Source organism: Lagopus muta, chromosome 4 (assembly GCF_023343835.1).
Source record: "Lagopus muta isolate bLagMut1 chromosome 4, bLagMut1 primary, whole genome shotgun sequence".
In the NCBI taxonomy this organism is placed as follows: domain Eukaryota; kingdom Metazoa; phylum Chordata; class Aves; order Galliformes; family Phasianidae; genus Lagopus; species Lagopus muta.
Genome location: NC_064436.1, coordinates 13,494,106 through 13,511,134, shown reverse-complemented (window position 1 = coordinate 13,511,134; position 17,029 = coordinate 13,494,106). Strand labels below are relative to the sequence as shown.

At 37.4% G+C, this 17,029-nt stretch overlaps 2 protein-coding genes across 8 annotated transcripts in view; one reads left to right on the top strand and one right to left on the bottom strand.

Moving 5' to 3' along the window:
- LRBA (LPS responsive beige-like anchor protein) overlaps nucleotides 1–3,380 on the top strand; it is a 365,719-nt gene extending 362,339 nt beyond the window's left edge. For all 4 annotated transcript variants that reach the window (XM_048942610.1, XM_048942611.1, XM_048942609.1 and 1 more), the window contains exon 57: nucleotides 1,843–3,380. In XM_048942610.1, the coding sequence (XP_048798567.1) occupies nucleotides 1,843–1,933 (91 nt within the window). In that variant the 3' untranslated portion in view covers nucleotides 1,934–3,380. The remainder of the gene's footprint in view (nucleotides 1–1,842) is intronic.
- Nucleotides 3,381–8,930: 5,550 nt separating this feature from the next.
- Nucleotides 8,931–17,029, bottom strand: part of DCLK2 (doublecortin like kinase 2) — a 79,037-nt gene continuing 70,938 nt past the window's right edge. For 2 of the 4 annotated variants that reach the window (XR_007376574.1, XR_007376573.1), the window contains 3 exons: nucleotides 15,936–16,052; nucleotides 14,852–14,934; nucleotides 11,728–11,840 (listed from right to left, as the gene is read on the bottom strand). Coding sequence is in view for 2 of the 4 variants with exons in the window: in XM_048942638.1 (XP_048798595.1) it covers nucleotides 11,619–11,840; nucleotides 15,936–16,052 (339 nt within the window). In the remaining 2 variants the exon portion in view is untranslated. Of the gene's footprint in view, nucleotides 11,841–14,851; nucleotides 14,935–15,935; nucleotides 16,053–17,029 lie in introns of all 4 variants that reach the window. The other 2 variants (XM_048942638.1, XM_048942637.1) reach the window with 2 other exon arrangements.

The following is a 17,029-nucleotide window of genomic DNA, read 5'->3' as shown; positions in this document are numbered from 1 at the left end:
GAATAGTTAGAACAGTTGCACAGTAAGATTCCTACTACTCATCCACAGTTTGGTAAATAATAATTTTCATTTCCAGAAAAGTGATTTTACCTATATAAATCATGACCCTCCTCAAAGATTCCTTCTATTGTAGACGATCAAATTAGGTTTTAACTGTGTTTTTACACTGCATTTGCCAGTGCTGCTATACTTAAAAGCTGTTGTCTTTATTACAAAAGTCCTCTTTGTTACAGGACGTTTTTTTAATTTCATTTGTACACTTCTAGCTGATGGGTTGAGATTTGTATTGTCTCTAGTTTGTTTGCTTACTGGAGTTTCTGTTTGCTTTTCAAGGAGGCTTGATCTAAATCACTTAGGAATGTCCACATTAAGCAGTACAGCATATAGATGAGACTCTTAACCTTTCACTGAAGTGGAAGTCCATACTGAATGAAATATCTGTAGTGAATATTTGAACATTTTTTTGCTGGACTGTATTTCTAACACATAATATAAAATGAACTCTGAAAAAACACAAGCCAGCAGAATCTGTGGGCTTCAGTTAAACATTCAACAACTTCTTGTTAAGCATAATTAGAAACTATAAGCAGTTCCACAAAAAAAAAAAAAAAAAAAAAAAAAAAAAGCTGTTCCATTCAAAATGAAGTGCTGATAAGATAAAAGTATATCAAAAGCTTGACATAAGGTGTTGAATTTTAGACTCCTGAAAACAGTATACAGTTTTGCAGTTAGAGAATTTGTAAGCTGTAATATGAATGGCATGATATCATCATATTTGCATGTCAATAAATTGAAATTTAATGTGAGCATGTATACGTTTACCCAATTGTTTTGGGTTTGAAGACAAAGAAACACAGAAGAGGGTTTAAATTCTTTGGTGTGCATGAATATAGAATGCATATGTTTGATAGGTGTAGCACGTAAGAAAAGTTTTAATCTAATACATAAACAATCAAAAAGGTTCTACTGAAATGAAATAGTGACATTATCAAAATGCAGGGTTTTGATGATCTCCTATTTCATCTTTGTTGTGAAGGAAAAATTGCAGCTTTTCAATCTGATATTTCCTTTTCATTCAGAGGATTTTTTCTTCCAAAATGCCAGAGTTTTATGTGTCATCACACCCTTGACTTTCATAACACTTAAATATGAAACAGTGGAAATGATGATACAGAAGCTCTTTTCATTGCCAGCTCTGTCAGAGTTGTGGCTTTTCAAATAGATGTAAACGATATCTAGTAGAAGAGTAATGTTCGTTATTTAGAAAGTATGAGTACCTTAGTGGGAGAGTGATTTCATGAATGTTCAAAACCTCCAGAGCTTTCAAATTGCTTTCAAACCTGAACATTTACATGTCCAGCTGAAGGCCCGTGTCCGCATCCAGTTCCTTCATGGATTAAATGGGGAAGGCTAGACTGAACGAAACGTGTTTCCCAGCCCTTCTCCACTTTGCTCCTTCACCACTACTTTATCCTACTCCCATACTCCCCAAAAAAGCAAATAAGCAAGCCAGAAAATAATCTCAAGAGGCCTTGCAGGACAGTGGCACTGGTAAACAATCCTGTTGTATGACTTTTGAGTAAATGGTGGCTTCAGGTCGCTCGTACAAACTGTTGCATGGTGTTTTGTAAGCTCTGAGATCCATAAATCTTCTGTCAGTGCCTGTGCAGATGTCAGTGTTAGCTAATTTCAGCCTGCTGAAGTTCTTGGAAAGCCCAGCTTTTCTGCCTGGTAAGCCCTTCTAGCTCCAGCTCCCTTCCTGTACCTGTCTTGGTGTAATCTGTAACTCAGACCCGATCACACGTTGGTTCACTGGCTGACATGGTTTTGTGCTTTCCTCAGGTGCATACTGACTGGGATGGCATCGGGGAGCATAGTGGTTTTCTACAATGACTTCAATCGTTGGCATCATGAATATCAAACCAGATACTGATCTTCGCGGAGACCACAGCACTGATGTGGGTGGCTGTTGTCAGAATGAGACTGACCATAGCACGCCTCCCTTGGTGTCCTGTCACAGCATGGCTCCTTATAAATAGCTATATCCTATCTGAATGTAACTTAAATTTGCTGGGAGAAGCAACCTATTTTTTAAAGTTAATCGCTATTTTTGTAGACTTTGCTTGACTTTTTGGGGGAAGGGCAGTGAAGCAGAAAAATGGCTGCTGGGTTCTGTAGTTAAAAATCTATATTTTTAGTCATAATGAGAAGTCTATTTTGATCCCAGTATGAAAAAGAAACTTAAAGTCAGTTAAAACTTATGCTCTAGCTGTGTCGTGAAGAAACAGATTTTTCCACCTGAAGCTTTATCTATAACTTTGAAGAATATATGATTTTAACATAATGGAAATGAATTACGTTTGGGGAGTTTTAATCTGTACTATCGATACTATACTTTGTCTTGTACTTTTCCAAATGATTGTACTACATCAGCACTGACATTTCTGAAAATCAGAAGTAATATTTAAATTATGGTTAACGTAACGTTAAACTTTGCAAATGGTTTCCATCAATGTTAATATTCAGGCATGCTCCTAGGCCTAGACAATTAGTTCTTTTTTAGTCGTATGTTAATGTGCAGTTAAGAGAGCAGCGGAGTTTGTGTTGCATCGAGTGTGAATCCTTCCAGTTTTCACCTGACATCTCCTTCAAAGCACACCAAAATGTAGATTGTTCCTCAAAATCAGGAAGGCTATTTGAAAGCCTTAAGCTCAAATCAGAAACCTGCAGAAGCAGGGTTTATTTTGTGTGTGTTTTTGTTATTGTTTTTTAAATAGGTGCATTTACCAAAGCACACTTCTGCTGTCTGACTGTGAAAGCACTAGAAAGGCAAATGTTTGCTGGTGCACAGCCTCTCTACAGCAGCAGAAGCACTAGACTTGCAGGTTGCTTTCTTGTTTGTCCAGAACTGACCCCTGCAATACTGTAGCACACACCTTGTTCCTTTTCTGTATATGGCAGGAACATCTTTTATATTTTGCTATCACCAAAACTAGTCAGGTCCTGTCCAATCTTGTGAAATTCTCTCTTTCTTTTAGGAAATGAAAAATAATTTATATTAAGGAACAATAAGTTATTTTGGTGTTGCACAAGTCTACTTTTCTACAAGATTGCTGTGCAGAACTCTGTGAAAATATTTGTGAAAAGAACTGTTATTGTTTTGTAAGTCTGTATTGCATAAAAATATCTTATTTGTATGTTGTGATCTATCAGTTGAAATTTACATTCCCTATCTATATTGATACCTACATTTCTCTAGCTGCCTACTACAGCAATTCCTGTTTTTCTAAGCATTTAGCTACTATCTCTTTAAGTAAAGATTTGGAATGAGAAAATTCATTTTGAGTGAAGAAATTAAATAAAATTGCATTTGTAATTGAGAGCTTCATTGGAATGTATTGTGTTCTTGTGGCTCAATGTTTGTTCACAAGAGAGAAAACAGGTGCTGTGGCTGACACATTTAAAAGTACTTCTGCTGTTTATGCCAAGGTGATTAAGTTTTCTGTGTTCTGCATTTTTAAACTGATATGGTTATAGTGGTATCACTAAAGTTACTTTTATATGTTTTGTGTAGCAGGATAATCTAATTAAGCAAAGACTGTAGTTATGTCTGTGACAAGTAACATCTGTGATAAGTACCTGCTATGTATCAAGCAGTAAGATTTGTTGCAAAAAAATCGTACTGCATGATTCCTTAAGTTCAGCAACTTGAATTACTTCTTTACCTGAAGATTATGAGAGGAAATTGAAATGAAATTCGAATTTTTCTCAAGTGGGTTTGGTATACCAAGTTGAAGCAAAAAAAGGAAATGTTAAAATGTTCGTGTGGCCAGATGTTATTTTGTCAAGTGCAAATACTGAAAATGTTCTCTTTATAATCTTCTTCTGACCAAGGAAACATTTAGTTATTGATAGAAGTGATAGTCTGTGATCTTAGAGCCAAAATGCGGCATGGCAAGCTGGTTGGTAAGCATGGCAGTGAACACCCATGTGAGCTTGATTGTAGTCTAAAAGGCTCCATTGGTCATTAATTGCCTTTCCAAAGTGCAAAGGTAACTGCATCTGTGTTGGCTCTGGTGCCATCCTGAGCTGAATCCAATTGGTGGGTGCATAATGGTGGCAGCTGTGCCATAGCAGAAAGTACTCCTCTGGGAAGCAGAATGTGTTTCTTTGCAGCATGACATTTTGCACATCACAAATGCTGTGGGTGTCCCAGAAATCTTCACCTTCTTCTCCAGGAGTGAGGCTGAGAAGACCTTCCGTGTCTGGGTTGCTTGGCGGGAGGCAACAGCGAGCAGAAGTCTCTCATCCCATGGTAAGCACACACCTCAAGCACAGTATTTGGTGGTGAGACTTCTAACTGGGATGTCAGTTCTGCTTGCGCTAGTCCATGTCATGCTGGGGTGGAAAAAAGGGTTAATTTTGCAGCTATCAGGTTTCTCATCAGAGCAGCACCTGTGTCAGGTTCATGCCTGCACAGGGAGGCGTGAGCAGGTGCCAGTCATCAACCTGCATCTGAGCTGGCTGTTATTTGCAGAATGTTCTGGAAGAAGGAGTAGGGTAGAAAAGCTCTTCTTCTTCCAGTTCTTTATTTTTTCAAAATATAGAGGGAAAATTTATGAGCGGAGCTTTTTTACCTGGCAGTCTGGGCCTCCTTTTGTTCTGGTGAGTTCAAATGTTTTTTGTTTTTTTTTTTAACTGGAGCTTATGGCTGGTGTTCTGGAAAGCAGCACTTACTGTTGTTGGGAGTTCGGTTTGTGGGGAAATATTGAGCTCAGGTAGCTTGAAATGAGTTGTAGGCATGTGGAAATGACTGATGTGTGCTGTACAGGATCTGATGAGAGATGATGTGCAAACTGAAGTTCTGTTTCAAGATGTTTTAGAGATCCTTTACTCCTGTGGTGCTGCTAATGTGTGTGGTCAGGCTGGGCATTTTTAAGCAACAGTGGAGTCTCTTCAGTTGTTACAGAGAGAACAAAAGCAATAAAAACCTTGTGTGTTTTATAGAGGGCTGGTGATATGGAACAAAAATTGTTTTTCTTTTCTTGTACTAGCAACATGAAATCCAAAACCAGGACTTGTGTGGGAAATGATTCTTATTACAACCTCAGTGAGGACATAACTGCTATTAGATATATTGAGTAAGAATAGGCTAGCTATGGTGTCTGTCTGGATTATAGCTTTTCTGTTTTACGCGCCAAGTTTCATTTTCATCAACTTGTGAGTGATGAGTGCTGCTGCTAGGGCACGTCCTACATTTAAAATAGTTCAAAAGGAATAGAAGATGAATGTGTTGTTTCTAAAAAGCTTACTGCATCCTAGCAAAACAAAAGCAGAGATGAGCTTTTCCGTGTGTGTTGCTGTAAACTATTGCGAGCTTTCCTGGATGGGGTTAGGACGGTTGTGTAGTCATGTGAGATTTCACAACTTTGTAGAAACCATGGGAAATAATTCTCTTGTAAATGAATTGTGATGCTATTAGGAACCATATTATTGAAATGCAGAGTGACTTTTATTTAGCAAAATTTGAAATCAAACACAAACTCATACATGAACTATGTCATGTAGTCAGCTAACAGAAGACATCTAGTTAAGTGCTTTGGAGGTTGTGCTGTATGAACTGCATAGGAAAAAAAATGCATTGCGATTTACTAAGTGGTAAGAGTTAGAGGATCATTTCTGTTTTCTTCAAGTTATAAATTTTTCTTAGGCTGTTACTTCATTCAGTATGCACTGTAAGTTCTGAGCTGCAAAACCATGAAATACAACTAATACAGCTGAGTCTGTTTGTGTATTTAGAACATGTTGTGTCCAGCAATGATTTGCAGATTGCAGGGTTTTTTTCTGCTTTTTATTGTTTATCATCCTATGTGCCAGAAATCTGTATTTGAGTAAGCCCTGCTAGCTGCAAAAACAAAATGTGGCTGTTGTAGACAGCTCATAGAACCATAGAGCTGGTGTCTTTTTAAGCAGTATTTTTAAACTGTGTTTAAACGTTTGAGTGTTTAAGCACATTAACCCTCTGGCAAATATAAATCTGGGGAGAAGGGAATAGTTGCTGGTGCTTTCTGGCAAGGCTTTGCTTCTCTGCAAGCTGCATTTTGCATGCTTCTCTTTTGTTACCATTTCCAAATATGACAAAGGAATAAAAATCCAGTGTCATTTGGAAAGAAATAAATCAGAAGGAACAGTTGAAGAAAAAACTTGGTGGATGGTTGCATGGCAGCTTTCTTCTTCAGGCCCTCCCCCTATATGTTTTTACAATGCTAATTTAGTCTAATAATAATAATAATAAAAGACTAACTCACAAAGGATCACCTTCCTGCTGATGGAAGTGCTGGAAGGGCACTAAAAGGCAGCCTTTGCCCCAAAGCAGTTGTGCAGGTGTAGCTGTTAAGTCCCAACCCAGCAGTGCCCTCAGGCATTCACAAAGGGCACTGCCACACTCTCTTCTGCCTGTATTGGTTTTCACTCTTCATTTGTGCACTTAGTAATGACAAGTGCTTTCGATAGCTGAGTGTGACTTTTTGTCCTTTCTTTTGTCTGTTTTTAAAGGCCAGATAGATACCACAGTGAATAGAAGCAATTTATCACTTCCCTAATTGTGCTTAACACTTGCATGTGGAAAGTGATGTCAGGAAGAGTGTTGGATTACCTTGCTGTATTCAGTCTTATAAAAAAAATCAGTTTCAGGATAGTTCTGTGCATTTCTCTTGCTTTCCAGTTGCTATTTGAATGTAGCTTGAAACAAATCCATGTAAATACACTGCTCCGTTTTTCAAACTGCTATAACCAAAGATAATTGATAAACAGAATCATAGAATCCTTAGAGTTGGAAGTGACCTTTAAAGGCCATCTATGGCCCTGCAATGAACAGGGACACCACAGCTAGATAGGGTTGCTGAAAGCTCCATCCAGCCCGGTCTTGAATGTCTCCATGGATGGGCAGGGCAACCTACCTGTTCCAGTGCATCCCCAACCTCACTGTAAAAAACTTTTTCCATATATCCAACCTATATCCAACCTTCCCTCCGTTAGCTTGAAATACTTATATAAAAGCAGATAATTACTTCAGTATGTGTGCTTGGTTTACAATATGCTTGTTGCATAAATTTAGTGGTTTATCCTGAGATGATCAGATCCACTTCTGTAAACAGGAAATTGAAACCTGTTTTGAGGAGAGTACAGACAGCATTATATCAAGTTAATGCTTCCTGGCTAATCCTTTTTTTAATTTCAATTAGATAAAGGAAATAGAATCTACTCTAGCTGTGATCCCTGTTGAAATCACAGCGTCTTGCTTCTGATCTCCAGGGTGCTGAAGTGTTTCCTTTTCTCTGCTCTGGAGCAGCACTAAGAGCTACAGCTCCAACAAGCACCAAGTACCTTGAATGTGCTTGCAACTCAGTTAGTAGCAAACAGTGCATAACTCTGCATTCTTATAATCCTTTCTCTGTATTCCCATTGGACATTGCTTATCTCTCTCTTCTGCCACTTGATGGTGTATTGCTTCAGGATATTGGATAGTAAGTTTATTTCTGTATAATGCCACTTGGATAGGAGAAAGGAGAATATGCTATCACAAGGCTGGCCTACTGGAGAAGACAGATACTGTTTTCATAGTGCAGGAGAGCCATCAGAACATCCTAGTCACATGAGAATGGGAGAAGGAATTTTACTGTTCTGTATCTCCTACCTTTAAATAGATATGATTATTTCTTTTTACTGTGGAACTTCAGCATATATATGTAGTATCCATAACAATGTTCATTTTACTTCTTTGTTCTAGAGCTGCATTTTTTCCCGCTCTTTTCAGGTGTTAAAATGTCAGCGTAACTTTTCTTATATATTTTCTTGTGTTCTGCAGAGATGGCATTGCCAAGTTATGGCGGTTTGGGGTTTTTTTTTCCTTTTTTTTTTTTTTCCTGCATATGTAAATGAAAGCTAATCATTAGTTCATGTCTTGTCATGATGGTATTCTTGTCATTGATGGTATTCTGCAGGAATAAACACTTCTGTATGTTCAACTGTTAAAGAGTAATCAAAGTATTTCTATAACAAACACAGAAATATTCATGGCATCCTCACAGGGAGTATGCAGTTGTTACACGATCACTCTTGGAATTCTAATGAGCAGGAAAGAAAAAATGGGAATAAGGTGTCGGAAGAAATGTCTTTCTGGTATCTTGTATATATAATTAACTTAGGTTTTAAAAATTATATATTTATATATATGTACTTAATTTGAGAACAAGATGCCCTAAAATGTGTTAAATTTCAGTCATTGCTTTTTTCTTAGCTTCTTACGTATTTAGTGAAATTGGGGGGGGGGGGCAGAACTGTTTGCATTTAAAAGGAACAGATCTCTGCTGTGATAGTAATGTCATAAAATATCTTCTACCTTAATGTACTTAATGACAATTATTGTAATTAATTTTATAAGCCAAGAATAGGGGTAAGGGTAAATTTTGACAGCAACCATAGTGAATTTAGTGTTATGTTGACTTATAGCTGGGGTGGACTCAATTCTGTTAAGGAGAGATTTTGAATCTAGAACTTGTGAACTTGATCTACTGGGGTATAAATGAACTATCAATCGCACTCCAAGCTAAAAATAGTGGCTTTTTAAAAGGATTAATGTTTATAATTCCGTTTTTTAAAACATAGACATGGTGGTAGTTGTGCTGAGTATTTGCAAACACTGGCATTTAATCAATAGGTATCAAAACAATTCATGACTTCCAGTCGTTTTTATAAAATGGAAGAGATGACAGTCCTCTAGGAGAAAGGATCACTTGAGTTTAAAGTTTTGTAGATGTTGATACATGTTGATTCTTTCGCTTGAAAGTAGAGCATGGTTCTGTTTTACCATATCTTTTTATGCTATTTTTTTTTTTTGCTTTCTTCGTGCAAGTGATTGGTTGGAAGAGTGATAGGTTAAATGAAAGTGCAGTAGATAACAAACCACACAATACTAAGGAGCCTTCATTACGTGTTTTATTATTAACCAGCACGTCTCTCTTTTGATGTTCAACTGTGATGCTTTGAATAGTGTTACCATACCACCTATGCACCCATAGCTTTATTGTCTTTGGTGCCAAATTAAGGCACAAAGAAGCGATATGGTTTTTTTAAGGTCAAAGACTAAGTTAAAAATTTGCCTAGATATAGCATGCTTTTATCTGATACGTTCACCACAAGATCATCTTTCTGAGCGATGGTTAGTATTAAGTAGGTAATTTTGGCATAGTCTATCTGCTGTCTCCTCTGCAAACCACAGTACTTGTCTATGAATGTTTACATGTTGGTCATTCGTAAACCTAGGTACATGAGTTCTAGATATTTTGTTTTGTAGAATAAGGTAAAGGCATACATAATAGTTAAACTTACAGACAGTTACCAGTCAGATTTTCATCCTTTCCTTCATAAAAGCATGAGGCTTTGTTGAAGACAAATTGTTAGCTATCTCTTTAGTGGGAGCTATTGGCAATAGGTGAACGGTTGGACTGGATGATCTTTTAGGTCTTTTCCAACCTTGGTGATTCTATGATTCTATTAATCCTTGTCCATTTTTCCTTTGTAAAATAAGTACCTGCAGCTGAATATTCATCCTCTTAGGAAAAAAAAAAAAAAGAAACCAACCTCAAAATGACCCAGTCCTTATCATTTTGCCGCTTCTTCCTCCTTACTCACCTCTTAACTCAATTCAGTAATTTATCAGTGTCATCTCTGTTGAGTGCTCCCTTTCCTTGTTGTAGGTGCGTTAGTCTATCCCATCTGAAAATTTTGCATCCCTTCTTCAGCATAGTCTATGACTTACTGCAGAACTTGCCAACTGTATATGCATCTATCTCATGCAAGTCTCATCATTTTCTGTGTAAGGCTAGGCTGCTGTCTTCATATTTTTACACTATTTGAAAATGTAAATGTACTTAATTTTATACAATGTCCATTTTCATATTTTCAAGTCAATTTGACCTCATTCCAGTAAGCCTGTAAAAAGAGTTAATTCACAATAACTATAGTTGCAATTCAAATTTTGTTGTCTCAATCAAGCCCGATTTTTTTTTTTTATTAGGGCATGTAATCTCTTTTCATACCTGTAATACCTTTTCATTCCTTCACAACTGATTTTGTCACTGTACCTGTAAGTCTCTCAGCTGTTCCATGAGCGTAGGTTAGAAATTGGCTTTTTGTGTGCTTTATTGCCTTTTTGAATAAGGCAGAGTATTTTTAGTTATGCTCAGTTGTGTATTGCCTTGGTCCTCCATTGAAATCAAGGGACTTTAAAAGCGTATGAGAAATACTCGGATTTATTTTATGAAATCTTCTTGCTATGCACCCAAGTGTTCAGACTCTTCAGAGGCAAGATAACTGAATTCTCAAAGAAATAAATGATTGAGAGCTGTTTTTTGTTTTTTTTTTTGTTTTTTTTTTAATGAAGAAAGTTTATTGCAGGTCTTTGTTTACAATTCTAGTAGAAAGTATAGCTAAGAAAGAAAATGACCTATGACCAATTGAAAAGAACGAGCAAAGGAAAAGAATAAGCTGAATACATACAATATTGAACGAAGCAGTATGGTAAAGATAAAACCTCCTCTATCCGTGACTGCAGATTAAGCATGTCTGCTCCCCAGTCCATGTTTCCAGTGCCTGCACCAGGTGAGTGGGGGGAATAGTGCTGACAGACTGCTGCTAGCTACTGATGGCGGCTGCTTGGAGTAGCTCCTGTCAGCTCTCTCTAGAACTAAAAACTGCTCTGGCCATCCTAGCTAGGTAACATGCAGCAGGCATTCTGTTTGCAGGCCTGAAGTCATTTTATTGTATCTAACAGGTAGACTGACTGGAGAAGTGTGTGATATCTGTGATTAGGATAGAAAATGGCTAGAACAAAAAGGCTTCCTTGACTCTGGTCTTCATTACAAATAAATGACCAGCGCTTGTGTTTACATCCCAAGTCCCTTTATTAAAATTCAAATTAGCTAAACACTACCCTGCAGTCTGCAAGTCTGATAACAAACTTTATGCAAAAATTGACCACCCTTTCCTGTATCTCCAGTGTTCGCCTCTCAATATTTTACAGTTAGTTCCCTACTTTTTTTTATTATTTTTTTATTTTTTGTGAAAATATGCCTCTTCAAGTTTGGTAGACACTTGCCTAAAAATAGAGGCATCAGAGTAGAAGGTAAATGGAACTTGTCTTTCCTTGTCTTCCTCTCCTGCTTTTCTGAGAACCCTCATCAGAACACAATGGGGCCCGCTTGTACAAGTGAGGCTGGGCAATCCTTCATCATCTCAGGTGCCTTTGCAGTTAGCTACACATTAAGTTAGTCTACTTAGAGCCCAAGAGTGTGTGAATGCAGGAAATTAAACTAACACAGATAACTTAAAAATCATCTAACATTACCAGAATCTTTTCTCCCTACTGCTGATGGCAAAGAGCACTCAAAAAAACCACATTTACTCACTCGCTTTTGAAGTTCAGTGTCTTGTGGCAGAGCCTGCTTTGGGCTCGCCACAGGAGGGTGCAAGAAAACTGAAAACAAACTGTCATGTGAAATGAGGAGAAACCGTGGCAAGAGCACAGGGATGTTCAGGTGGATTTGGTTTAGTCAGTCCTACACACCAGGCTGCTCCCCAGCAAACTCAGGAGACGCTGAGGTGGGGAGCGTGGGGGATCTGACTGGCTCAGAAGCAGCAGGGAGGAGGGTCTCGGACCCGGCTGCGTGTGGATCAGCAGCTGCAGCAGTAATTGCAGAAGTTTTCTCCATTCCAGCTCTACCGGAGTCCTGACAGCGCTTGCTGCAGAAAATCTGACTCTCTTTATCTAGAGCTGTGTTCTAAAAACAGACAAAAAACCCAAGGCAAAAAATAGAAAAAACAGCAGTTAAATCAAAGCCCTGTGTTGAACTCGGGGTTAAAACAATCTACAAGACATTAAGTGCATGCGTTAGAGCCAGAAAAAAAGGAGAAATAACATTAGAAAACTTATAAAATTGTTTTTTGTTTTGAAGTGCTGGCATTGGAAAACTATCTTGAAGATACTTATTTGCTGTGGTGATCCAAATTGACAGGTTTTTTTGCAAGTCTGATGTGGAGAGAAAAATAACAAGCGATTGTGATATTGTCTGAACTCTCTTTACATTAGCAAAATGTATGTACCTGCATTTATCGAGACACAGAGAGTTAACTACATATCTTTTAATTTGAGCATAATATTCGCTTCTGTAAAGACCAGAACTACTGGTGTGTGAAGGTAACAGCTGGAAGCTGGGGAGTCTTTCTATCTCAAGTAGAATCCCTTACTGCTTGTTTTTAAAAAGTTAACAGAATGCAGTTTTTTGTAACTGCATTTTTGTAAAAAAAAAAAAAAAAAAAAAAAAAAAACCTGCATTTTTGTAACTGCATCATTTCTGAAAAGTGTTGCTAAAAAATGCAAGTGGGAGAAAGAGTAGCAGATCAGCCTGGAAAGTGAGAACTCTGTAGTGCATCAGGTAGATTGTCTTGGAAAATGTGGTATGTCTGCTAAACCATACTACTTTCATATCCTCTGAAAGCTATTGCAAATTAATATTATATTACACTGTGGGGTAATGTTTCATTTCTAGTAGAATGTCTGAAGGTGAGCAAGAGGGACATCTGGTAGTTCCTGTGTCAGAAATTTCAGAATTGTTTTCCAGGATTTGGAAGGACAGCATAATGGGTCTTGTTTCACAGTTTGAAGGCTGATATTGATCGTTACAAATAGCTATGCTTGTTGGCTTAACCACAAGTACCAATGAGAATATAGACTTAATAGAGATTAAGTTCTTTCTAGTTTATTCGGTTATGTGGAATGGTACAAGATGCACTTCCTCTAGTCAAGTGCAAGTTGATTGGGCTTTCTACAGTAATCTGCAAATCTGTGATACTTGTAGTGAGAAGACAGACACAAATACGTGCTTCACCTGCATGGAAATGTCTTCCTATTTACGTACAAGCATTATAAAACACTTATGTAGCAATTTGTTTTCAGCCAGAATGTTCTACTGTTAAAATAAATTAGGTGCTCTGTCTTTTATGTTCTTTCATTTAATTGTTCAGAAGGACTTCTGTAATGCAGTGGTTTCCAAGTGTTAGTGGAAATTGTCTAAATCTTTTGGTCTGGATACTGAAATAATTTTTTGATAGGAGTTAAATATGCCATGTGTTTTTCTGCTGTAGTTTATTGCATCAAAGATACCAAGGACAAGGCAGAACCTAAGTAGTGAGCCTCTGTTCTCCTAATTAACTGTTCATGTTAAGAAGTGAAAAATCATTTCACTGTGGGCTATCAGAATTCAGATTTCTCTTTTATCTGACTTGAGTAAAGAAAGCTTGACTGGTAGCTCCAGCTTTTCAAGTACAGGTCTTCAATAGTTTGCAGGTATATGGAAGGCAGGTTGTTCTGGAATTAGTCTCACAAATTTTATTTGAAATGGAAACAATTTCTATTTCAGTAGGTTGCGTTTTAGGTGTTGTTTTTTTTCACCTCTCTGTGTCCTTCACTGTGGTACCTTCTTCGTACAACTCATCATGCAGTTCAACATTTTGTTAGTCTTGGCTGTTGTCTGTGTCACATTGACAAGGAAAATTTGCCAGCTGTCAGTTTGCTCATGGGACACAGAAGGGTATCCAATGTTATAACTTCATGGAGTGAACAGTAGCAGATATATACTTTTTCTAATTGCTTTCAGATATTTTAAGATGTACACGTGCACAGAATTGCTCTCAGGGAAATGAACTGAGTGTCTGAGGAAGTGAGAAATAACTAGTTGTTATCAGTGCTAGCTTAGAAAATTTCAAGTATGCCTCCCTTAATACACAAAACTTCTTTGCAAGTGTTTAAGATTTTTTTACTTTGGTGTTTCTGTGTGGCTTTAGCTCTTTTCCACTTCAGACTGGCTGAATTATTTCTCCTTTCTTCTTGTGACAGACAGAGCACATGTATTTTTTTTTGTGCAGCAGAACAAAGCACTGCAGTTAGTACGTACCATTGCCTTGGACCTATTCAGAGGAAAGCAATGCAGGCATGGGGAAAGGAGGAAAAAGGAAGGAAGCAAGGGACAGAAACTAGACTTACTTAAAGCAGAACTAACACAATTGCAACAAATATTGATTAACAGAACAGTTTTAAACTGACAAAAAAAAAAGAATCAATAATGAGTTAACAGCAGTATGCTTTTAAGGGGCACAAAGTCTCCTATTCAAGAACACTGAAGTAAGTATGTGCAGTTTTACTTATCTGCCACATGATGGTATTATCTGCATTGTCTAGGTGGCAATATTTGAATGAAGTGATGCTAAAAGGGATTCCATTAAATATGCAGGTGGACTGATCTAGCAATAGCAATGCATTGCAGTACACAGTGGTTACAATACTGTGCTTGTCCGAATGTTTATTAGTGTTGATGTAAGTGAAGCCCAGGAACATAACTAAATTTTAATGCTGTAAATAATCCAGAGCAAGAGTAACAAAATTTAGGGCTTAATTCTCATTAAATTACACTGTTTTGAGCAGTTTATTTTCCCTTCAGCATTAACTCCAAGCTGCATTCAGAACTAAATATTTAATTGTTTCCATTTAATTGTTTTCGTTCCACAACTGTTAGGAGGAAATAGGGCAGGAAAAAGGAGAATCGAAAGATTTAATAACATTCTTGGCTGAAGGGTTGGCAGTAGTTACAGAATTGAGGGGAAAAAACCACACCAATAAGAAGCCAGAAGCTACACTGTGTCAGAGATCTGAGATAGGCTTAAGTCACATGCAAGTTGGAGAGGGGCTGAGAGTTAGAATTAAAATTGCTTTTATTACATATATTGCATTTTATACCAGTTTTCAGCTTCAGGCTTATCCATAGTCTCAACAGAATAAAGAATGAAGCTCTGAAGTCCCTCTCAAACTGTCAAGTCAAACTGTCAAATGAAATGCAGACAACAGCATGAACCTGAAATCCATTTTCTGACTTCTCTCATTTTTAGGTTTCTACTCTTGCTACTGCCTATTTAATTCATGTAAATGTATTTGCAAAAGTATAAACATACGCACACGTTATTTAAGTTTACCTACTTTCAGATGATAAGAACAACTCTTTGGTAACGTAAGTGGGCTGTATATTCAGAATAGTTAAAGCTATCAAGGAAAAAAATCACTGGTACTTTACTATCAGTGATAATTTTGTGTTTTTTCTAGTAATGAAAGATACTATTTGTATGCAGAGCACATCCTTAAATTAGACAGCAGTGGGCCTCAATGTGGGAATGGCAGCTCAAGCTCTTGAACTGTTGCATTTTTCTATGAAAAAGTGGCCCATCAACTAGAAGCACAGTTCTGAGCGCTGATAGCAGGGAACTCAACTGTGATTCTCCTACATCTACTTAACTGAAGTAGTTTCCTTTGTACGCTTTGATTAATGTTCCCTGTAAGGAGCATACGTAACATACATAGCTAGAGTTGCAGTGGGACAAAATTAATGTGGTAAATATTCAATACTATGAAAAGAATTTCTGAATGGGAATCTGGTTCTCCCCACAAACACAGTATTGAACAACAGTATGCTCAAGATGGAGCATTGCTTGGGCAGAATGGAGGAGCCTACTTCAGCAGCTAGCTGATCAGTATGATTAAAATTACAGCTTTTTTAATGAAGGATTTCGAGTTAATAAACTTTATTTCAATATTATTACTACTTAGTGTTTACATGTATCTGAAAGCTTGCTTTTGTAGCTTAGCTAGCACACCATGATAGACTTGGCTGCTCTCAAGCGACAGTAGGACAATCCATACAGTACACAACTAGAATTAGGGACTATTCCAGCTTTGCTTTTGCTGTTCTTACACCACACATGCTCACAGAGTACTGTTAGAAAAATATGCTAAGTACAATATGAATACATAAAAACTTTATTTCTCTTACCATGATGACAGAAACCCCAGCAGATGTATTATTTTGCTTGGGTAGGGTGTTGTTAAAGTGCTGCTTCAGTTTACCTGTTACTTCAGCTTGCATATTATTCTCTGGGGAAGTGTCATCCTGTATTAGAACAAACACAGTACTGAAGGTAAGGAAAAAAAAATAAATTAATGTAACTGAGCAAAAGAGAAATGTTCCATTAGCTAGAGGTACTACCTCAAAGTAACCATTCAGGTAAGCAGGCCAAAAATGAATGCCCTCTATTACTTGAATGATGGTTCAAACCATTTGAGACAAACTATGTAGGAAAGGAACCTATCAAGTATTCTTTTGTGTCTGACCTTCTGTTTCTTAAAATGCCATGTGAACTGCTTAACTTCAGTCCGTGAATTTGTCCCACAGCCGTGAGCAACAACTTTTACCTTTTAACTGTACATACAGCTATGCTTGGTTAAAAGTGTATTTGTCATTTGGCTTTATTTGCGTAAGCATTTTAAATGGCCCATCACATCCCCCAGATTGAGGAAACAAAATAAAGTGCCATAGGCATCTATGCATAACAGTTCCTCTCAAAGGTAAAATCATTACAGTTGTCTTCTCTTGTGTGAGAGAAATCCGTATTTTCTCTTTTAAAATGCACGTGGAAATCAGCATTGGCTATATACATGTAAACCTGGTATTTATCAGTAGAAAACTGATTTGAAATCAATAAGCAACATACTTTGGTGTTCCCCCACATGGCTGTCCAGCAGCTGTATGTTATCAGCTTAGTGCCAATGTATTTTATTTGCTAATTCTCTTGTGAAAAAACAGGCAGTTATAATTTCTTTTAAGTAGCATTGCAGCAAATGAGATGCCAATGTGCAGAATAGTCCTTCCTTCCAAGTACAGTTTTAAAAGATGATCTTTTGTGATATTTCACACTCAATCTAGATGATGCCCAAGTCACATACCTGCTTGTCAGGTTATGTTTAAGAAGCAGAACGAAAACCTCCAGCACCTTCTAATCTCAATCAAGAAGCGATACCCTTCACTCTGTTATGTTAGAACACGGTTGTCAACAGAGTTAGCAACAGCTGAAACTTAGTTCAGGCTCT